The sequence below is a fragment of the Grampus griseus genome, assembly GCF_964374135.1.
Source record: "Grampus griseus genome assembly, chromosome: 7".
Classification (NCBI taxonomy): domain Eukaryota; kingdom Metazoa; phylum Chordata; class Mammalia; order Artiodactyla; family Delphinidae; genus Grampus; species Grampus griseus.
The window spans coordinates 69033092-69058258 of NC_139001.1; the positions used below are offsets into that span (position 1 = coordinate 69033092).

The 25167-nt window shown below is 35.6% G+C and overlaps 1 protein-coding gene across 2 annotated transcripts in view; it reads left to right on the forward strand.

Moving 5' to 3' along the window:
- Nucleotides 1-25167, forward strand: part of KCNH7 (potassium voltage-gated channel subfamily H member 7) — a gene marked incomplete at both ends in the record, with an annotated part of 452727 nt that overhangs the window by 411434 nt on the left and 16126 nt on the right. Inside the window, 3 exons of one of the 2 annotated variants that reach the window (XM_082658650.1) lie at nt 13217-13469; nt 16417-16628; nt 18406-18481. In XM_082658650.1, the coding sequence (XP_082514776.1) occupies nt 13217-13469; nt 16417-16628; nt 18406-18481 (541 nt within the window). Of the gene's footprint in view, nt 1-13216; nt 13470-16416; nt 16629-18381; nt 18482-25167 lie in introns of both variants that reach the window. The other variant, XM_082658649.1, reaches the window with a different exon arrangement.

The following is a 25167-nucleotide window of genomic DNA, read 5'->3' on the forward strand; positions in this document are numbered from 1 at the left end:
ATGATGGTCACTTCAGCCTGGTCTCCAACCATCAACAAGAAAGACTTATTTACATCTGACACCGTGCTGTTTTAATGCAAAGCAAGTTCATCAACAATGGGATCTGATCTTTAGCCATTTCTGAGTCAAGAAAAATAATGACAGCATGGTCTGGGGCTTTACACATGAAAAAGAGTCATTGCAGAAATACCATGCTGAGGTGATGAACACACTTCTATGCTTCAGTGTCTCCATTTGTTAATAATGTTCCTCTCACAGTAGTAGGATGGTGGAAATAATATCTCAAGTTGTTTTTCAACTTTTAAAAATTATGGTACTATTCAAACAGGACTTGAGTGCAATTTCTTATGCTGAAGAGTGTGATGTGTTGCCAAATACTTTCTTTGGAGTAGTAGAAGCACAGGAGTAATTCAAGCTCAATTCAGTTTAGGATCAGTTAATACTCAACACAGGTTTAGCCAATAACAAAAAATAGAGACATCAAAGTTCACTTTAAAAATATTCTTTGGAAATATGAATTTAAGTCCATTAAATTAAAATATTAGAGGAACTCAGCACTTATCAAACCTAATAAAATCAAACCATTCACAATTTCTCCCAAAATAAAAGTCCAATATTTACTTTAGTTAAAGAATTTTCTGAGACATTACCAATAGCCTGAGGATTTATATTGAAAATGGATATGTAAAGTTCCACCCAATATACCAGATATTTTAAATCATTTTTTAAAGGTGAAAATAAGCACAAGTAGTTCATCTAATCCAATTGATTATATAGGCTTAAGGCATCAGACTCAGGAAAGGTACATATATTTTAATTGTTTTTCTTGGTTTAGACATATTGCTCTCCATGGAGTTGAATGTGGATGGAAAAAAATATATAATCATGCCTCTTTCGTGCCAGATATTCCTAAAGAACCTATTTTAGTTTGCATCTTGGGCTCCTATTAGTCAAGTGGGCTACCCCCAGCAGAACTCTACACTCATCTTAGGGACTATCTGATAAGAATCTTCCTCACTTGGGGTCCAGCACCTCATATAGTGCATTTTAATGCTCTGGAGCGATGCTAAATCATTTACATATGTGCTGTAGATAATTTTTCCCACTCTACTGGTCATCTCCTTAGATCAGAGTGCTCTACAATACACACGAAACTGAAACAAATCAGTAGTTAGAAACACCTACCATAGTGGGAGGGAAAACCAAAGACTCAGTCCACACAGGTGTAATTATTGTACTTGAATCATAGAGGTCCATGTCGAGCCATTATCTAGTTTTGACTGTGAGTCACAATATGTGGACGCTGGGAAAATCGGGCCTTAGTAGTGTTTTCTAAGATGGGAGCTTTGGCCCAGATTCTAACTCTGATTTTACCTGCATTATCTATGAGCTGTGCTTAATATTTAACAGTAGGTAACACCAGCAATGAGGTCAGAGCATTATAATAAAGAGTAGTTAATCAAGATGTTCTTTTCTATGAATTACTTATAACATTTTTGCATAGTTTTTGGTTACTTTTTTCTTCTCATTTTTTAAAATAATTAATTTACTTGTTTATTTTTGGCTGCATTGGGTCTTCGTTGCTGCGCGCGGGCTTTCTCTAGTTGTGGCGAGCGCGGGCTTCTCATTGTGGAGGCTTCTCTTGTTGCGGAGCACAGGCTCTACGCGCACGGGCTTCAGTAGTTGTGGCACGCAGGCTCAGTAGTTGTGGCTTGCGGGCTTTAGAGCGCAAGCTCAGTAGTTGTGGCGCACGGGCTTAGTTGCTCCTCGGCATGTGGGATCTTCCCGGACCAGGGATTGAACCCGTGTCCCCTGCATTGGCAGGCGGGTTCTCAACCACTGAGCCACCAAGGAAGCCCTTCTTCTCATTTTTTAAGAACTCTTTATAATTTATAGACAAAGAGTTCATTGACACTTTATCTGTCATCTATATTGCAATTTGTTCCTAATCTCTTTTCAATATGCTGGTTTTGTTTAGGGTATCTTTTGAATTGTAAAGTTTTTTTGTTTTTTAATATCATCCAATTAGTCAACTTTTCTTGTACAGTTCAGAGATCCTGTCCTGTTTTACAAAGGTCTCACTAAACCTATGGATTGTACAAGTAGTTTCCTAGGTTTTAAGTTTTGTTATATGATTTGGAAGAAAATTCTGAATATGTTTGAAATGTAGTTCTGTAAATTTTCTTCACATGAATAGAAGATAGTACTTTTTCTGTTGATTTTAAATACCACCTGATTTACACATTAAATTATTAGGTATAATTGGAATACATATCTTTACTCCCAAATTGGCTCTATTTGTCCATTCCTGTGGCAATATAATAAAGATTTATACTTAGTGGCTTTATACCATACTTCAATTTCTGACAAGATAGGTCAACTCTTACTAATCTTGTTTTTCTTATTTTGGGGGGCATTTGAGAGTATTTATTCTTCCATATAAAATATATGACTATTTTAACTCGTTTACAACAAACTCCATGTTGGGCTTTTGAGACAACCCAAAGTTCAGGTTGTCAAATCTGGCACACAAAAATCAGAACTTGTAACCAATATTAAAGTTTACTAATAATTTCAAGAATATATGTAATCATAAGGCATAAGCAAAGCATAGAGATCCTTCTTTGCATATTAGTATGTGTTCTGTCTCAGATTTAACATGGGAGGTCCCTAAACTGTGTATGCAATGACATAACACTTAAGCAGAATGTAACATTTTTGGTCATTAAACATTCACATTTTATAGTCTGGAAGTTACATAGCTTACATGACATTTTCCAGAAAGTCATATCCTATAGGTCTATTGATGACATTAAAACAAATCTGCTTTTGAAAGAACATTAGCCTAACAGTTATTAATAAAGTAAAATAACAATAATAGTAAAATTAATATGAGCTATAATTTAAAGACTCCAAGATCTTAAGAAGAAGATACCAGGTGCTTTGCAAGCCTTCAGATCAGTTTATTCCAGTACAAGCTGCCTTGGAAATTTATTTCTTACGAGTGAGGAATGAACACAGGGATTCACTTTAATGGGAAATTGTTGGTGGATGAGTGGATGGTTGTGACTGAATACTTCCCAACTTCTGTATCATCTGTGAAGAAACAGTAGAGAAAAGTCTAGTTCTGGGTAGAAGATAGATAAAAGGCAGCTCATTCTTTAAAGTTGGGCAGCAGGATCTTTATCACACCTACTTCTACCTGAACAGGTTATTAACACCATTCACAGCCAGGTCATGCTGTATTTCCCTGTCGATAGTATATGTTAAAACCAGACAACATTTCTTTTGCAAAACTTCTATGCAACATTACTTTTAGTTAATCTAACATACACTGAATTTTGTCACAGCTTGTTCACTATCCTAATCAAACACAGGATTTAAATAATGTGAAATGAAATGATCTAAGGTGAAGGTAAAAAAAACACCAAAATCTACTGATGAAAGTTTTGTTTATCATAAGCAATTTAAACTAGACACGTCCTGCCAAAAACACTCCATAGATAGGAGCTGCCCCACACCCTTAGTGTGCTTGCCAGGAGCAGGTCACTAATCTTTGTCATTAGCTGGTCACTTTTCTTTCCCGGTATTCCTCAGCAAGGATAGAGAATGGACTGTATTCCTGTTGCTAACACTTTCCTTTCTATGAATTTTATATTAATTTTTACATAATTTTGAAATTTCAATATTAAATTCTCATCTTTGCCCCACGTTAAAATCATCTGAAATATGTTAAACAAATTTTAGTGCTTCAGACCCACCCTACAACAATTAAACCAGAATTGCTTATAGCTAAGTCAGAGCATCAGTATTTTTATATTTCTATTCTAACATGTAGCCAGGATTGAGAGCCACTGATTTAGATCCTAAAAAATGACATCTCCTTCAACAAGATTTTATAATGTTCTTAGAAATTCTTACCTTTGTTATTAAATTTATTCTTAAATTTATATAGCTTAGTCAAACAAATGAAATATATTACACATTTCCATTTTTACCTGCTTATAAATAATATATAAACTATTTATCTTCCTTATAGCCACCTTAACAAATTATTTGCCTCATTCTTTTTTTGTTTGTTCGATTAACTCTTGGATGTTCTAGGTATGCAATTATATCAGCAACAAAAAGAGATAAATTCATTCTCTTTTTTAAAAAATACTATTTATTTTCTTTATTAGTTCATTAGATTCTCCAAAATAATTTTGAATAGTAATAGCTGACTTTATGAAAATAGCTTCACCATTAACACTAATACTTTAAAAATCTCCTTGCATTCCTCAAATAAATCCTACTTGGTCATAGATTTTTTTGATACTTTGTTGAGTTTATCAGCTAGTAAATTATTTAGAATTTTGCAACTATTTTATAGTGATATTGATCTATAATTATAAGCTCTTTTTTATTATTTAAATCCACTTTATTGTTATTTACTTTTCCCTTTTTCTTAACATCTTTATTGGAGTATAATTTCTTTACAGTGGTGTGTTAGTTTCTGCTTTATAACAAAGTGAATCAGCTATACGTATACATATATCCCCATATCCCCTCCTTCTTGTGTCTGCCTCCCACACTCCCTATCCCACCCCTCTAGGTGGTCACAAAGCACCGAGCTGATCACCCTGTGCTATACGGCTGCTTCCCACTAGCTATCTGTTTTACATTTGGTAGTGTGTATATGTCCATGCCACTCTCTCACTTCGTCCGAGCTTACCCTTCCCCATCCTTGTGTCCTCAAGTCCATTCTCTACATCTGTGTTCTTATTCCTGCCCCTAGGTTCTTCAGAACCTTTTTCTTTTTTTAATTCCATATATATGTGTTAGCATATGGTATTTGTTTTTCTCTTTCTGACTTACTTCACTCTGTATGACAGACTCTAAGTCCTTCCACCTCACTACAAATAGCTCAATTTCGTTTCTTTTTATGGCTGAGTAATAGTCCATTGTATATATGTGCCACATCTTCTTTATCCATTCATCTGTCGATGGACACTTAGGTTGCTTCCATGTCCTGGCTATTGTAAATAGTGCTACAATGAACATGTGGTACATGACTCTTTTTGAATTATGGTTTTCTCAGGGTATATGCCCAGTAGTAGGATTGCTGGGTCGTATTAGATGTACTTCTAATGTATTTGTGGGGAGGAAGGTGATCTCCACGTCTTACTCTTCTGCCATCTTGAAAGTCTCCCTATACGCTCTTTAAATGTTAGAAAGAAATCATCTGTTAAGCCATGTGGTCCTGGTGGTTTTAATGGTAGTTCTTTAATCCCTAACTCTACTACAGTAATTATTTATTACATTTCTTTCTTAGTCAATATTGGTGATTCATATTTTGTGAAAAATTCATCCATTTCATCTAGGTTTTCAAAGTTGTTACAATATTGCTTGTAGGATTCTCTTTTAATTCATTTATTCAGTCTTTTCTGTATAAGTAGGTACATCTGCCTTATCATTGCTAAATTTGTATATTTTTGTTCTTTCCTGTAGCAGGCCTTTGAAAGATTCATTGATTTCACTGGATCTTTTTCAAGGAATTAGCCTTTGGATTAATTTATTCTTGCTACTATTCTTTTCATTTTCAGAATTTGCCTTCATTACCCTCTTTTTTATTTCTTTGTATTGTCCTATTATTCTTAACAGTTGTTTTAAGGTTTTTTATTGTTTGAGTCTTTCCTTCTGTAATATCTAAGACATTAAGACTATATATTTTCCTTTCAATGCAAGTTTTTCTGTGGTTCCATGGGTTTTGACATGAAATGTTCTCCTTCTGTTGCTTTGTAAATTATTTCTTTTTGGATCCAAAGGTTATCATAGAGTGTGGTTCTTAATTTTCACATACTTCTGATTTTTTTAGTCGCATTTTAATAATTTTTTTTCTTGTTTTTTGGATTACAGTCAGAGTTAAGGGACTGTATAAACTTTTCTACTATTATAAATATTTAAGCACTCACATGTAGTGCAAAAATTATCTATGGTTGCATTTGTTTAAAATGACTCACCTTTATAAAGGTTTTCCAAAACATTTAGCTTTATTTTCGTGGGTATGGGGCAACCCTGCTCTCTTTCTTTACACGTACTTATTTCATTCTTTTATGTGTAGTACGATTGAATTACATAATTTCTTGAACAAGTACAGCTGACATAAATAGGTTTCAGAACATACACTGCTGGTTTGTAACTCCAACTGGTAGAAGTAGAAACGTGTAGGGACACAACAATATGTAACATTCAGAGCGTTGGGTAACGAGAATCAACATAGTTTACAGAAGCGGAATCTAATAGGTGGAGGAAGAGAACTTCTACTATTTTGAGAGCTTCTGCTATTTTGCAAAAGTTATATAATTGCTGATACAACCATCAGTTTCCTTAGAAAGCAATTGAATTGCTGTCTAGCCTTAATCTTTCTGAGGAACAAATTCCCTAACTGGTACAAAAAGAAAATGGCATTTATGCTACATTTTTATTCTTTCTTACTTACTGATAAACCAATAAATAAAATGAGTGGGAAACATTTTGTATTTCACCATACTAGTAGCAGCTTTTGAAATCCAATCTGATGAACAGCTATGGCAAGTCACAATAGTTGGAAGAATCCTGGAGTAAGTTTGGAGTCTTAATTCTTCCACAAATAAAATCCCTTAATGCACTTATACTTCAGCTTTCACATGAAAAATGGGGAAATCACCATTCTATATTCCTTATATAAAGTTGATAAATCAAAAGAAGATTTGATTTTAAAATATTATACATGAGAAATTTTTTCTGAAATATAAAACTAGATCCAAGTTCAAAATGGTATATCAAGTGTGAAGTGGTACTTAAATCACTCTTTTCATCGCCTGGCAGATTGCACCTCCCTTTTCCTTACTTTGTAAGCAAGCTCAGATCATCTATAATCAATCCACTTGTAAAAAAGTATTTGCAAAAATGTCCATTCATCCACTGTGGTTAAATTCTGTCCATCCCCTCCTTCATTCCCTCTCTCAAGTAATTGGGCAGTTGAGGGGAAGGTCCTCAAATTGCTTCTCAGGATGCTGATCCCTCCTGTTACCTTTAGAAACCCTAGTGAGTTCCAAGGTTTTCCCCTGAGGCCGTATTTCAGAAATCCTAACCCATCCTTTTAAGTCAGGTTTTTGCTGATTTAGCAGAAGGCTCCAGAGTTGGAGTAGCAAGAATATGTATGCAAAAGTAATAAATCCCCTCTGCCTGCACATCCTCACCCACACTCCAACTCATCCTAGGCCCCGACTGTGTCCTTCCGAAAGCAAAGGAACATCTCATAGTTATGCTGTTAACTGGGGATGGGAACTGCAGGAGAGGGGAGGGGAAGATGCAGGAGGGAGGACTCTGTTTCATTTTTCAAGGAACCTTTACTTGCACCAGAACTTGTTCAGGATTTATGACATTGTTTTCCATGTCTGTGTGCAGTAAGATTTTGTTCTGCTCATATGTTTTTTTCCTAAATGATGTAACCATATGATATATGTTGAAAAGTTGCATGTAGAAAATTAGTTAATTTTCCCAAGACTTATAAAAGCCCTTAGTCATGGATTCTACAGTGCCCTGCTTTGCCAGCAATCTGGCCAGGTACGATGGCCCTATGCAATAAAATAATAAGCCGCATGAAAGTAAAATAAGAAAGTAGATGAAAAAGCAATTTGAGCTTCAGACTAGAGCTATATATATTTATATGTTTAAAACTACTAAAAGAATCTACCTACCTTGATTAGTGGTTAAATGTGTAATTGCCGAGGAAATATGAAAAATATCTGCTTCTTATCACTTAATGATAAACCATAATCATAGAAATAATATAATCTGGGATGACCTCAAAATTATGGAATCCATTAAAGAAGAATATTAACTTCTAGAAACAACAAAAAGCAAGGTTTAACTTCTAGAAACAACAAAAAGCAATATTAACTTCTAGAAACAACAAAAAAACAACAAAAAGCAAGAAACAACAAAAAGAATATTAACTTCTAGAAACAACAAAAAGCACTTTTAAGTGCTAAAGATTTATCAAGCCTAGAGTGCTCACATAGCAAGCAATAATTCTATTAGAATCAAAAATGCTATAAAATATTAAGGTTGTACTCTAGGGCAGAAATTTAAGATTTGATGTATTTCTTGCATAATCTACTTAATAATCATGCTTGAGGTTTAGTGTTTCATAAGGAACATTAATTTGTGTTTTGATTAATTTTAATTTGTCAAGATTTACATGTATTTAATGACCCAATGAATTTCCCCAGAATATTTCCTAATGTCAGTTATCACAGTTACCAAAGCTGTTTCTATGATTAATTTGCTATTTAGGGGAACCATTTGCCACACTCAGATTGTCTTTCTCAATGTGCCCTTTTTAGCGTCTCTTTAGGAATGTCCTTCTCCGCAGCTGTGCTAAGTGAAACAAACCAGAAACCATTCATTTCACCATGGTCAACTTCCCAATACTATCTAGATAAGGGGCATCTATTAAAGAATATATTTTGATTTTTTTCAAAAGCAAATACAAAACTTCAAAACACTATGGAAGAGGGTGTTTTTTTTGGTAAAAACTCAATTGTTGATGCTCTTCCAACATAACCTAGAAAGTGTACATACCACCAAAAGAGAGTGTTTTGCGATCCAGGCTAAGAAACAGCAAACACTGAATCTGGTATCTTAAATTTGAGGAAGGAATAATAGGGTTTGATAGATGTTTTCTATGGCATAGTTATTTCTGTTTTTGCTCTCTCTTTGTATAATTTCTTCAGTTTTACTTTGATTTAATACTTCTGTCTTGTTTTGTGGTTGTTGGGTGCTTCTTGTTTGAATGTCCCTAAACTTTGGGCTCTCTAATGCTAACTTATGGGATTGATTTCTTTTAATAATCACAGAAAACACTCCATACTCACTTAAAAGAACAAATGTCTCATTTGTCTTACATAATTTGAGAGTTCCACAGAGTTTTGTCTACCTAAATTCAAGTAAAGGGAAGTTAATCTTACATTTATAAAATATTCAAGTGACTTTATATCATAATTAAGATATGGAATTTTTATCAGCCTTGAAAAAAATGTTCTGGAACTTTAGAAAAGTGAAATTACAGCTTTTTACTCACCTTAAATTAACTGTTCCCTTGAGGGTTCCTTTGAACAACAATTAGTATTGTAAATGTGCATTATAGATGTCCAGATTTGGCTGAAAATGTGGGAAATTCTGATTAACCCTATAATTTTTTTTAATCTGAGCATTTAGAGGCTTGAGGACCAGGGATATTTTCAGAACATGTTTTATTCATTGCTATGCTCTCATGCTAAGCATACTGCTCGGTATACAGTAGATACTTAATAAATATTTGCTAAAAGAATGAGGACTGCTTTTCCAAGCTGCAGGCCATGAAACTAATTCTGGGTGATGCTCCTTAGTCTTTGAAAACAGGCTAACTCCATAAAACAATGGCTCCAGATGCACAGTGAAAGGTGCTAAGTACCCTCACAGCAGCTCCAGAGCTTGACAAACTAGAAGGTTGTATAGAGGGTAGCAACATGACTATAATAATCATTAAACCAGCTTGTGTCCTGGTTTGTACTTGTGTACTTGGCATAGATAGTCTTTTAGCCAGATCTGCTAGGCCTGGTAAAATGCCACTATCTGAGTGCTGAATGAGGAAGTTCCAAGTTAGGTAATTTAGCAGAGGAACCAAACCTGACAAAAAAAGGATTATCCGTTGGAAGCAAGAAAGGTAAAATGGCTGGGCCCAATGGAAAGGGGTGCCTTGGATAAATACCCACTTAAACTTACCCTTTCTACCCACTCCTTTCAATCTTCTTCTACCTCTGTTCCAATACAGCTCCCTCTCTTATAACTCCCACTTTAAAATCCCTTTACTTAGGCATAGCCAGATTCCGATGCTGCTAACTTATTTTAGACATCCAAACCTCTGGGCTAGGAAGAGATTCCATTATTAAATCTTAACTTCTATTGAGTTTTACCTGAATGATCTATGTAACTCACTTAAGAAAATTAAGAAAGTCAGTTAAGGGCTAACACAGGAGAATTACTTAATCAAGTCCTTCATGCTAAGATCTGTGTATCTTCCCCGCATGCAAACAAAGTCCTCTCCATGGAACTCTATGGTACCTCCTATTAGAGGTCATTCTCTCCAGTGATTGCCACTCCTAATAGGTTGAGTGTTAGGGGCTGACAACATATAGTAAAGACCCTTGAGAATGATGTTGAAAAACTTTCTCAAGCACTCTTAAGGTTTTGTGGATGATTCTAAGAATATTGGAATTCCAAGAACATATTTGTACATTGATTTAGTAACTGACCACTCTCAAAAAGGATTTAAGACAATTCACAGTGAAAACCTAAGTGAAAGTAAACCAAAATATTTAACACAAGTCAGAAACAGGAAACAAAAGTTAGAGAGATGAAAGGGAAAAGAATTCTTAAACTCTCTTGAGGCAATGGAACACAAAATTTAGTGGTGAATTTCCTACTCACCAAAGAGACCAACGAAAAGAACACATTGGGCATGTATCTCTCAATTTCTAGCAAAGAGAATGCAACAGTTCTTTAGGAACAATAAATATGTGTGAGAAAAAAAAAAAGCAGAAAAAGCTAGAAGTACACTTTTCACTGAACATCTACAATGCACAGGATGATTTACATTCATTATGACATTTAATTGTGGGCACAACCCTGTGAGGTAGATATTATTTTTACAATAAAGGAAACTGAATCTCAAGAAAATTTAATTGACTTGACAAAAGTCACAGCTAGTAAGGGATGGAACTAGGACTTCAGCTCATGCCTATCTGATTCCATAGCTCATATCGCACCCAGAGAAGTGAATAACCCCTACCTCTATTTCATCATCTCATCTGCATCTTCCAATTCAAAGCATGCATACACACACACACACACACGCACATGTGCACAATTTTTCCTTCTATAACCAGGCTATATTCAGAAAGTATAATTGAGAAACTTCAGGAAAATGACAGAAATAACAGCTGTAAGCTCAGTATTCTCATTCCAACTACTATAACGGTAGCAATATCTCCATTTATGTGAAATATAAAATGCCTTTATAGATAAACCCTAAGAGAAAAATAGGCATATCTGTTACTTGGGCTAATGTTCTTTATGTTTTTATCTGTATGGGGACATCTGAGAGTTACACTGAGACCACAATAGTGGGCTTCAGGCAGGAAAAGTAAATCATATGCAGAGAAGCCAGTGAACTGGGGTTTGTTCCTAACATAGCACCTCCAAATAAAGTGGCCCCATTTCAGAAGACAGTGTCCACACCTAGCTTAACTCTAGTCTAGCATCACGTGCCAAAGAATTGAATGTGATTAGTTTAGACAGGTAGAAGGACCAGCAAACTAGAGGGTTGCTTCCATGAGAGGAGCTGGGTTGTTTGTGATCCCAGCAAAGCGTGGGAAAAGAGTCTCCAACTCCAAAGGCAGAAATGGGCAAAGACAAGTCATCATTCTGGAGAGGTCTCCAGTCTAAGCAGGCAATCGGACCGGTGTCCAGTCATGGAGGTGAAGCCTGAAGGTTACAGTTAAGGGGAGAGGTTTCAGAGGAGTGCCTAGGAACTCAGACAGAGGAGAGCTCCTTTTTTGGGAGTCTGAGCCAGGTAATACAGGAACTTTAAGGTAAAAGTCTGAGTTTCTGTGGCTGATTGGAGCTGGATGAGCAGGGTCCTACAATCAACACACTATTTATTGGTAACTTACGACGAATTCCAATATTGCAAAGGCTCTTATTCTCTGGCAAAGAAACACAGATGGATCAAGTGACTTGCACAAGCATCAGCCTGTGGCAAATTCATGACCAGAATTTATATATTCTGTGGCTTTTCTTCTTAAACACCCTTGACCCATTTCTGTGGGTGACCCTGCAATGAAGGAAATAAGACTGGAAACAGTGGCTGTCATGTTTCAGGTCTCTCATTGATCCTTTTGTATCTCATCACAATCAGTCTGACCAATTGCATCACACAGTGGTCCTGCAGACACAGGATCCCTGTAGTTACTTTAATCTTTAACATAGTAAAAATTGTGAGTTAACTCAAATATGATCTAATTTGAAGTTTCTCTACGGGCCACATGCATTTGAATTATCTGCACAAATAATTTATTATTACTTTTAGCTATAGTGGACAGCAATAAGAAGGTTGACCCAAAAAGGTAGGAAATCCTAAAATTACATTTTTAGGCACTATATAAGGCCTTCTCCCTCTACTCCAAAGAATATTTAAATGGATTCATTTTTACTGACAGAAGAGAGTCAACCTGAGAATTAAAATTTCTATATGCCACCCAAAATAGCTAAGACACATACAGAAGAGTTGAGTATCCTTGACCCATTGTATACTGGACATTTTTTTTAATAACATAAAATTTTATTCAATTTAAATTGAGTAGCACTCATCACAAGCTATTGTTTAATCTTTTTTTACAAGTTTTAATTTAGTCACTGAATAGGTTGTCAAAACAGTAGAGCTGTTAGGAGGTTTATGTATGCATCGTAACTTCTGGCACAATTTCCATTTCTGAAAACTGAACTACAGTTTTAAAGTACGTTTGCTGTTCTGCTTCCCTTTCTCTATTTTCAGTGCTTATCAAAATATTTAGTACTAATAATGTGCATATGAAACATAAATATTCCAAGTATTGTTAGCTAAGGTCTAACAGTATGGTATATGACACTTTCTGGTATATGACACAAATACCGTGGCTATTTCAGGATCATTATTTTTCCTAATTATAACGAAGATGTGTACCAGAGATAGTAGTCCAAATTGACTTGAGATTCCTTCTAAAGGTTGTCTTTCTAGTTGTACCACCTTTCATTAGTTATGTCTTATTAATCGTCACATTGCATTATATCTGTGCACAGTATGGTGCTACATAACAATGCAGGAAATGAGAAGCAGTGTGAAACGTTGTAGGCATTACATTTTAATGAGACAGCATTTGTGTTGCGTCTGAATGCCTGCAGTTAATTCAGAGAACAAGTATTTGAGTTAAAATTCTGACATGTTCAGCAAAGCAAGTATTCATTAAGGCAGGCGAGGTAGAAGCATTGTAAAAACTCCTTGGTGACATTTACTACACCTGCAGTTCTGTGAACGCGAAATATACTTTATTTCAGGTGGAGGTAACCCTGTGCGCCGGTAGTATGAAACTCTTTCTTTTTTTTTCTTCAGGTCCTAAAGGGTTTCCCAGAATGTTTACAAGCTGACATTTGTCTACATCTCAACCAGACTTTGCTGCAAAACTGCAAAGCCTTTCGAGGGGCAAGTAAAGGTTGCCTTAGAGCTTTGGCAATGAAGTTCAAGACCACCCATGCACCTCCAGGAGATACCCTGGTTCACTGTGGGGACGTCCTCACTGCACTTTATTTCTTATCCAGAGGCTCCATTGAAATCCTCAAAGATGACATTGTGGTAGCTATTCTGGGTGAGTGTTTTAGAATTGGATAGTCACAAATTCAGTTATTAGCTAGTGCAATGCATAGTTTAAAATGATAGAAAAGAGGACTTTCCTATTTATTTATGAGTACTAAGACTGATGAGTGATTTTAAAGCTTTATTTAAAATTCAATTCAAATCAAATTAACCTTGCAGAAAATATGTTTTCTTGACTGTCTCACTTTTTCTCTGGTGTGTAAATGCTTCCATCTTGGCACCTACTTAAGCTTTTGAGGCCAGATATATGAAAATAGTCAGCATTTTCCTTTTCATGTTAGAGGATCTTGGATTCATGCTGAGATCTTATCACCTTAAATAAAATATATACGTAGTAAGCATACTTGCTAGCATGTGCCAATGCCCTGTCATGAAGTGGGTTTATATGTTGATGAATTTCATCTACTTGCTGTGCACTTTACCTGCTGTGTCCCATCAAACAGAATTACATGAGTCCTTACCTGGGTAATATAGGGCTATAAACTTAACACCTAGGGATAAAAGTGGTGAGGAGATGAAAATTAGTAATAAGTTAAACTGGTTTGGGTGCAAAAGAAAGTCCATCTATCCAATCTGCCACTTCAAAAATAAATTTAGTCATTGCGAACTTGTAAGATTTCTTTAGAATATTAGAACAATGGGGAAGAACAAGGGAGCAGAGAGAAACTAGCTCAGTTGTTGTCCTCTCCTATCCCCTAGCCAGTATGTTTAAGCCTCCGTCTCCCCATGAGAATACCCACCCCCAATGACTGTGAACATGTGCACTTCTTTTTTCCTGCAGATTAAATCTGGTTCTATTTAAATAAGAAGCAAATAAGTCAGTGATTTCCTTTCACTTGACTCTTGATGTTAACATCCAAAAGGACAAGGATATTGTCTGTTTTCTTCACTGCTACGCAGAACCAAAATGGGCATAGCACAGGACCCAATACATGAATGAAGATGTTTGAGAGATTCCGATTTATTTTGATAATTTTATTATGAGAGCCTTTTGAAAATTTTTTCAAAATTGACCAGATGCACAATTTGGTTTACGATCCAATAAGCAGGCTAAAAACATATTCTAAATCACTTAGCAGCTAAACAATAAAGTGGGATTTTCACCAGATTTGGCTTTGACAGTTTGCTCTAGTATGTTGCCAGGGAAGGAACACACATCATTGCATTCCTGATCTTCAAATCAGCCATCCCTAACTTCTACAGGAAGGTAACAAGCCTTGTTGCTTTATAAAATAATAATTTTTTACCCTTTGCTCATTTACAGTCACGTAGCTAATTAAAATACGGAGCTCATGCTGAATTTAGTTCAGAGCTTTTCTCTGATAATATCTATACTGAAATATCAAAACTATAAAGAATTTCAAGAGATTCTCCTTTTCTGTCTCCATTTCCATGTAAATCTGCACTTAAAATCCTCAGAAATAGTGATTATTTATTCTATTTTGAAAAGCTAAGTATTTATTTAAACTACAGTTAATGTATTCTCTCCAATGTTAATTTTTCTTATAAAGATATGGCATCTGATTTCTCCCCGTTATATTCACATTTAGAATAAGAACATTACAGCATTTTTCTTTTACATGAACATTATTGTTTAAAAGTCTTGGTAGTTTCCATAGTTGGGTATATATGAACTTGTCTACCAAAAACTACAGTAACAGATCCAGGGAGTTTTTTCTAAATCTGAAAAGACGCTTCAGGATATATGTAAGAAGGTACATTTTACGCTGCCATTGACTACCTTTAAAAGTTATGTAATCAAGAATCCATCAGTAGTCATTACGCATGTATTCCATAGGTATGATTTTTAAGTGCCTTGACATTCAGAGACAGAAAAATCTAAGTGGCCATGACTTTCAGGGAGAATATTGGGAGAAGATGAAATATATCAAGGGTGCAAAGATTATGACTGGAGTCAGAATGCATGGGATTTAGTCATGGCCACTCTCTCCCTCCCTTTACTTCACCCAACTAAGAAGGTGACCTTGACCTAATCCGTTTACTCTCTTTAATCTTCTTTCCATATTCATAAAATTTGGATAATAATTAGTAATTTTTTCATGAGGTTATTTTGGGGATCAAGTGAGATAATACAACTAAGCATTTGACACAGTGCCTGGCACCTACTTAGTCCTCAGCGTTTGTTGTTGCTGTCATTATCATCCTCGTCACTGAAGGGCACCTAGGAAAGAGGTGACACGTGGCTAGGCAGAGGGGATGCGGAGGGTGCCCATCAGAAGCCAGACAGTGAAATAACCCCAGGTTTGGCAAAAAAGCAGGAAGGGCACACTTTTAGAAGAAAGGCCATAAGGCCATATAGTAAAAAAGCATGACTGTATTTTTTTTTTGAGAAAATGTAACTAGATTTATTAAACAATTGGGCAACTTTATTAAGGGCAAATCCAAAAGTGGTTACTAAAGGAAACAGGGTATGTTCAAATTGTACCCTTAGTCCTCTAAGTGTTAAAAGAGTTCCACCAAAACCCCATGTTTGGCATCACCTCCCGAGACCATCCTGAGATAGAAAGTTTTAAAATTTGACTCTCCACAGCCTTTCCCATATTCCTAGGTTGACAAAATTAGACCACACCTACTATTGGCAAGACTCTTTTCTAGCAATGTGTGGCATAGCAGACTAGAGCCGTGTTTGCTGCATTCCAGATGCTTAGCCAAAGAATCAAAGCAAGGAAGTAATGGGGATTATACCAGGACCAGTGCTCTAAGAGACAAAATTCCGGTCAGTGAACAAACATGACTGGGGCAGCCAGTACGAGGTACTGGAATTTTGCTGCCCAAGTGTCTGTTGGCTGTAGGGTCTTACCTATGAAATTTTTGGTTCAGGGATTGGTCAGTGGTCCCCTTCTACTTTCAGAAGGAAAACATTAAGTTCAGATTCCTTTTATTTCCTTTTTTTCCTTTTCTCCTTTTATCTTTTTTAGGAAAAAATGATATATTTGGAGAAATGGTTCATCTTTATGCCAAACCTGGAAAGTCTAATGCAGATGTAAGAGCTCTCACGTACTGTGACTTGCATAAGATCCAGAGAGAAGACTTGCTAGAGGTTTTGGACATGTATCCTGAGTTTTCTGATCACTTTCTCACAAACCTAGAGTTGACTTTCAACCTAAGGCATGAAAGTGCAAAGGTATATGTTGCCTGCTTACTTTTGTACTCTGACATTTTATTTTATTCTTGGATTGCCCAGATACCTCTGAAAGATCAAGTGGACTAGTGTAGAAAAACTTAAGCAATTGTGAATATTTGAAAGGAAAAGCTAACTTAATATTGGAATTTCTCAATTATAGAGAAGGAATTCAGTCTAATTTCTTTCAAGTATATTGAATAATTTTAGGTAGTTCAATTAAATTTGACCTTTTAGGAACTCTTGGGTGACATATTTGATTTATAATAGCCTTGGTTTATATTAAGTGTGACAATTATTTGTAATAAATGGGTGATTCTAGTCTATTGAAAATTGCCTAGAAGAGTTTATCTTATAAAGAGGTTAAAATATTCTCTCAGCTATTATTTACACCATAAACTGTTTACCGATACCTTTTCAATAATTATGAAGAAGTTAAACTCTTAAAATTTAGGCCCATATTTAACACAATTTCTAAATTGCAGAAGTATAAATTAATCAGGCTTATACCTGAGTCAAAATTAATGCTACAGAATGAAGAACATTCACTCTACTAGAAATAATATTTTAAATAATTCTACATATGATTTCACCTAGGATGAATTTTGAGGGTGTAACCCTTATATCCCTCACCCTCTTCCACTATGAAAATGTTTCCTTATGACCTACGAGTATTCTAAGAATATAGACTTTATCTTGCAGCCCACAATTTATTACTAGGTTATTCCTCCATCCCCTTCCCCCCAAACCTCATAACCCCAACTCCAATTCTAAATACTTTTTTGTCAGAAACCAAATGTTTTGACACTTGCCAGTGTATTTTAATGCTAACAAATAAAAGATCCTCAAGTCAAGAGTTAGGTAAAACGTGGTATATTTCATTCTCCCTGGAGTTACAGTCATTCCCAGGGTGCTGTGAGAGACAAAGATTTTAAGGTCACAAGAGTACCATTCGATAACCTGAAGCACCAGCTCAGATAGTTACTTCTTTTCAAAAAGCTGAAAAGTTGAAAAATAATTAGGTGGTAAGAGGTTCGTTACCAAGAGTATATTCTTTTTATAATGATTTTAATTCAGAATTCTATCAAATTGCAGTTTGAGATCACCAGCCTCATTCTTACTTTGCTTTTAAAAACAACAGGCATCTACCTCAGATAACTTATTTACATAAAAAGTTTAGGCAGCAACCAAAAAAATATTTGGAAACTTCCAGTTTTGTTTACAAGAGGGAGGAAGGAGGAATGGGGAACAAAATAATCAAGGGTTCAGAGCATAGTGTTTATTGAATTCAACCTTATATTTATTCTTGTGAAATTTAACCTTGCCATCATTACCATGTAATTTAAACATCATAGCTAATTATAATTGGTTTACACTTTTTTCTCTGCAGTAATGCAGATTCTGCAATTTTTTAAATTATTATTATTTTTATTTAACTTTACCAAGTTACATAAAATATATTCCGCATGAAGGAATATGTTGTCTCTAAATGTTGACAACATCATCCCCAGACATTTCTGATAAATAACTTCTACAACTCTGATTTCCCCATTAGGTGGAGAAACTACTAGGATTATTCTAGCAGACTATTTTATAATTTAGAGAAAAACATTAAGCAAAGTATTGTAGCTATCTGCCTGCAATCTAATAATTAAATCTCAAAGTGGTTGAAATAATATGAAATAGTAAAGAGTTTACTGATGATATATTGTGTTCAAATTGAATAATCTTCCATTTTTATCTTCACGTTCCATTAACAAAGGCTGATCTCTTATTACAATCCCAGTCCATGAATGATTCTGAAGGAGACAACTGTAAACTACGCAGAAGGAGATTGTCATTTGATAGTGAAGGAGAGAAAGGTAATTCATTCTTTTCTAAAATTTAAATGCAGAACATGTTGTTATCAGTTCTTCTTACTTAAATGCTCATTATACTTCTGATTTCAAGGATAAACTTTATTCAGATTTTAAGAAGGCAAATCCTTTGCTTTTTTCAGTAGCTAATGATATGGTTTCTGATTGACAGCTCTCAACAGTGTTTCTCAAGACCTGATCCTAGGCCCTCTTCTTTTCTTATTCTATGTCATACTCTTTCCCTGAGTAATCTCATTTATACCCATAGTTTAATTATATTTTCACATAGGAGATGTACCTATTTATATCTTAATCCCAGATCATCTGAGCTTCAGTCTCATATATCCAAATGCCTATTAAGCCATCTACTTGAAATCGCAAGGGCAGCTCAAACTCAACATTTCTTAAATTGAAATCATGATGTCCCGCTGGAAACCTCTCTCTCCATCAATTGCCGTGTCTCTAAATGGCATCACCATTCTATAAACTGCACAAAACAGATCTATCTAGGAACCAACCATCTCTCAACCTCTTCATCCACCCTGGTAACAAGTCTTGTTAGTGGCACCTGCAACACATCCATTTACTCTTCAAACTAGGTCTCTATTGTTTCACTTTTCTCCATCTTCAGAGCCGCAACTCTGGACCAAGCTACCATAATACTGAAACACATTTCAACTCACCTTCCCAACTTGCCCTCTGTCATCTATTCTCCACACTGGACCACTGGTGATTTTTTTTTTTTCTAAATGCAGGTATGTTTATGTCACCCACATATTTAACGCCCTCTAAAGACTTCCCATTCCCTAAATTCTCCATAGGGTAGGTTTATGCCTACCTCTTCAGTCTTATCTCATACCATCCTTTCCTTCACTACCCTAACCTGGCCTTCCGCATCAGCTCCTCTCTTTTGCAGCATTTATTCCAGCTGTACTTCCGTATGATTTGCATCATCATTTAATCAGTGATATCTGCCTGTAGATCACAAGCCCCATGGGAAATATTTAGTCACCTGAAGCTTCAGTGCTTGCCTCACAGCAGGTCTTCAACAAATATTTGTTGAAAGAATGACTGAGTTAATGAACTAGCATTTGAGCATTTTCCATATGACTCTCTTCCTCCTTTTGCCTTCTTAATCCAAGTTCTTTCTTGGCCCTCTTCCCTCTGGATTCTCTCCCAAGGGGAGAGCATCTACTAGCTTTAACTTGCCCTATATTTCAAATGAACTCAGCTACCCTCTCTTTCACGTACATCATTTTTGTGTTTTTGCTTATATCCTTTCCTTAATTGGAATTTACTTCCCTATCCTCAAACACACACACACACTCACACACAACTATACCACACCACTTTTTCATCCGTTAAATTACATTTTTTTGTCAAGGTTAATCTTCAGTGATATTCAGTGTGAACTCTTTCTTGATTTCCTCAAAAATATAGGTTTTCTTTCTTTCCTGAATTCCTAAGCCACTTCCCCGTTGTTATACGGATGGTCCTTGACTTACAATGAAACAATTTGTGATTTTTTTCACTTTACAATAGTGTGGAAAGAATACACATTTAGAAGAAACCATACTTCAAATTTTGAATTTTGATCTTTTCCCAGCTAGCAATACGCTGTGACGCTCTCTTGTGATGCTGGGCAGCGCCACTCCCAGTCAGCCACATGGTCAAGAGGGAAACAGCCAATACACTTACAACCATTTTGTTTTTCACTTTCAGTGCAGTATCCAATAAATTACATGAGATATTCAACAGTTTATTGTAAAATAAGCTTTTGTTAGATGATTTTGCCCAACCATAGACGAATGTAAGTGTTCTGAGCATGTTTAAGGTAGATTAGGTTAAGCTATGATGTTCAGTATGTTAGATATATTAAATGCATTTTCAACTTATGATGTTTTCAACTTACAATGGGTTTATTGGGCTGTAACCCCATTGTAAATCAAGGAAGATCTTTATTTTCAAAATCTGCCCTGTACAGTGGTTATTGGTACATTTGTCTTTTTTCTCTATCAAACTGCAGATTCTTTTAGCAAATCATGGTTGATAAATATCTGTTGAATTGGGCTAACTGTTGACTCCTCTGGCTGATTGCAGAACAATAAACCATTCATAGATAGGTGATAATTTATTACTGCAATGTCCTTCATTATTCTCCTAGTGACTTTTTCTAAAATCAGAACCATAACAGTCAAGCTGTTCTTCTGTCAGCTTAATCTAAATCCCTTATCCTGAAGTTAATCTCATATTTTGATCTCACTAGAAATGAAGAACAGCTTGACGATATTGTCTATGTAATAATGTCCCCCATACAGTTGAAGATTTATTAAATCTCCTTTCAATCTTGTTTAGTTTCTTCATTCTCAAGCTAAATAACTTAACGTTTTTATCTCCTGACAAGGCCCTGAGTGTGTCACAATTTATATTGTGCTCATGCATGTAGACATTTCTATTGACTCTGAAAACTTTTCCTTTAATCACAGGCTTAATCTATAAGACCCATTTTATATAAAGTGTTGATGGTAAGGGATTTGCCTGCCTGTAGCTCTTTGAAGTTTCCTGGTGTGTCAGTGAGTAAGCACTTTTTGGTCAACATGAAAACACAATTAACTCCAGTTATCCAGAGCCTGAGAGCCTATTCCAGTCTTCAGGACTCCATGGTGCAATAGGCAAGTTTAAAATTTGCTGAAAGCAATTTAATCCCAATCACCCCAATCTAAAGATCTGAAAGGGCCGCTCATTCTATATTTCTTGATATAGAATCAATATCTGGGAGGAAAATGCATATAAGTAAGTATAAAGAGCAGAGAACTTTCAGAAGATAATTGATACTAAATGATATGGGAGGGTACATAAACTAAAAGCTGCCCATGAAATGTATTGATTACTTTAGAGTTGGTTTACTGCTCATTTGAAACAATACCTTGAGGGCAGATATCCAAGAGTGCTGATGACTGTGAATTAATCAGCAGAGGCATCAAGAACCAGAGGGAAGAACACGTGGTTAGCCATTGGAGACAGACAGAGGTTGAGTCTTACAATTACCACTCACGACCTACTCAATACAACACTGGAACTCTTCAGGCTTCAACTCTCACCTGCACAGCGCCCCCCATCATGTCTACCACGTGGTGCTAAGGAGCTTACATTCAAAAAGAGATATTAAAAATGAAAAGATATATATAGAACCTCTGCACGTTGACTTGAACTAAATAGAAGCTTAACGTATCGGATCACTTCTCTCCTAAAATGCATTTGTAGATGAAAGTGGTTTGTCCTCATAGGCTGCACATTTCTTTTAAGAATATAAACTCAGCTCCTGACAAGTAAGAGTTGTCAGTTCAGGTCCAAATTTGAGGACACCTTGTATTTTTTTGAAGATATATTCAAGAAGTTCTCTTTCCTTCCTAAAATTCTGGCATGGAGGTACCCAGGACCTCCCCGAACTGACTATGGTCATTGTAGGGGGAGGTGTTATAGTTCCTGAGAGGGAAGTAAAATGTTATTTTTACAGAAAGTGAAGAATAAAAATGTATCTTCAATGACTTCCTTAGTGATCACAAGCATTGGCAAAATAGCTGGACAGAATAGAAATAAATGTGGTATAACCGTTTGGAACATGTTGAAAAATAGTCTCTAACTGGTCTTCAGAGTTGGATTGTACTTACTTCAGAGTGTGTCAGTGTGGTTTATTGGGTTATGGGAATACTTCTTTTAAAATTTTGTGATGTGGAGCTAAGATCCCACAAGCTGTGCGGCACAGCCAAAATAAAATAAAATAAAATTTTATGTTGTGTATATTTTATAATATACATAAATTTTAGTACAATAGCATGTAAAATGGCACATGAGATACACACACAAGCATATATATATTTTTTACTGATAGCACTTTTGTGACCAAATATTTGGAATATTCTGCTCACCTTTTTCTATGAACGGAAAATGCAATATCAAAGTAGCTACTAATGGCGGACTTAGGGAGACGGTGACCTTTTGAGAGAGAATAATGCAATGAGAACAGCAATTAACAGGCCTCCACAGAAAACAGAAAAAAAATTAAAATGTGCTAAAGATATGACTGTACCAACCAAAGGGATGGAAATTAAGGTGAAAAAATGTTCAGCATCTTCTTTACTTTGGATTTAGATAGTGCCACACATTTCATTAAAAAACAGGAACCCATTTTAAGAGATATACACATCCTAAGAGCAATTTTCTCATTTCCCTACCCATGTAATTTTTATTGAAATAGGCACTTCTATATATATCAACTAGTAAAATCTAGTGTTCCAGAAAATGAGTGGAAAGAGGTCTTGAACTCATCATACCTGTGTTTCAAAGAATAGCAATAAAGCTTATCTCCTTGTAATGTTGGTTTAGTGATTTCACATTGCCATCCAAAAGTCAGTAAAGTTTTGAAAGTGTTTCTCCAAAATAAATAACTTCTGTAAAAGTTATTGAAGTTAGGAGTAAATATATACACTGTTAAACTTGTTTTTACAGACTATAGGTGGGTCAAATTCTAACTTTATTAAGTTTATAAATATATTGCTATTATACTTTGGCATCTCTTTGGAATATCTTCTCCAATAATAAAAATGATTAGCTTTTGTTATCCATTTCAGTAATACATAAATGTATCTTTATTTTAATTTTTAAGATAAATTCTTTAACTTTATTTATATAGAAAAATGACTCTAATCCACTTTCAACTTTCTTTGATGCTAGAGAAGAACTAAAGTACTTGAGATCAAATGAAGAAATTTATTTTGGACTCCAATTTTCCAATGAAATAAATGTTTTTTAATGCATTCGGCTGGAAAATGCTCAACTCATCTCAAAATCGTTACCAGTAGGAAATCTTAAACGCGAATGCTGAGAGAGTACATTAAATGCCTCTCTTTTACCAAAAGTTGGGTCCACCTGTTGGGTCTGACAAATAAAAATGATAAATCACCTGAGAGAAAGACTCCATAAATAATGGAGAGAGCACAAGCATTTGTTCCCAGATTGTTTGAAATGTAAGAATTTTATATAATCATTCTTAAGATGGATGGGTCAACCACTCCATCAGGACATTCGTTCCGTGCTCTTCAATCCATCCTAAACACAGAGAGACACCTACAAGACAATTCACAACTGCTTTAGAATTGGATCCTGTGAGGAAAGGGGAGGAGGTGAACTGTCAGCCTACAGAAACAAGGGAGTTTTAAAAAAGTTTTCAGTCATCTAAATGAGAAAAATTCGAGGCTTAATTAAATAGGCAGGGGTTTTTTTCTTTGTAAAACGATGGTAACAGGAATGATTATACAGTCTCATTTCTAGCAAAAGGGAAAATGTAAAAACTACTCAGATTACTATTCGGAATACTATTTCTACATAGCATTTAAGAAAACAACATTAAGAAATAATAATAATAAAATAACAGGGCTTCCCTTGTGGCGCAGTGGTTGAGAGTCTGCCTGCCGATGCAGGGGACACGGGTTCGTGCCCCGGTCCAGGAAGATCCCACATGCCGCAGAGCGGCTGGGCCTGTGAGCCATGGCCGCTGAGCTTGCGCGTCCGGAGCCTGTGCTCCGCAACGGGAGAGGCCACAGCAGTGAGAGGCCCGCATACCGCAAATAAATAAATAAAATAAAATAAAATAGCATTAAGAATAACATTAAGGAAAATAGTACCTAATGCTACTTAATGTCTATTAAATAATCCAGTTTAACCAGAAATGGAACAAGCCATCAAAATCTAGAGGTACCTGGAAGCCAATTATAATGCATTTCAGCCCAATATCATGTATTCCATTAGCCAACCTCCAGCCTAAGCCTGAGCAGTTTCCATTTTTAATCCACAAATAGATTGTCATTTCAACTGTCATTTTAAATGATCAGATTTGAAGCTTTGATTTACCTAGTATGGAATAGAAAAATGTTGCAGTTGGGCTGCATCAGAGAAACCGTTCACATGGCCTGAGTTCCAAAACGCAGCTGGCTGATGATCCAGTGGCAATGAACACAGAAGTAAATGTGGAGTCATTTCCCCTCTGTATTAGAAAAAATTCAAGGATATCAAACGTCTTCTTCTTCCATGATCCTACTTTTACCTGAAATTCTTGCTAAAGGATTTAGATGCCATGTGTATGAAATAATTTGCTCCGGTTCACTAGAGAACTAAATAATAATCCCTCATTCACCACATTTTGTGAACACATGTCCCGAGTTGAAATCAACAGGTTATAATTCAGTTTAACAATATACTTTGACTGATGAATTTGTGCCTAAGCATCCAAAATCAAGCCATAATTTAGTAAACTAAGACCAAGGCCCGTGTGGTAGGCGGGACAGAACATTTTACTATGTATGAGGATTTACAAATCCACAGAGAACTCCCAAGGTCTTCCAAGCCAAACAGGCGAAGTGATTTAATGATGTGTGATGTCCATTCATTACAAATATCCATGTTAGCATTATCCTTACTTATATCAGAGACATATGAGTTCGATGTTAATTCAGTTTACATTTGATTCTGCTGGAAAAGATTCCACGAAAGTGTTTAAAAGAAAAGCATTTTGGGGAAGATGAGAAGCCTTTGTTGGTTCAAATTCCATTGGTGCCCAAACTGCACAAAAATTTACTTAGGAGCAACAAACTGATGCAATTCACAAAGCAGGTATGAATATAATTTAGAGAAGT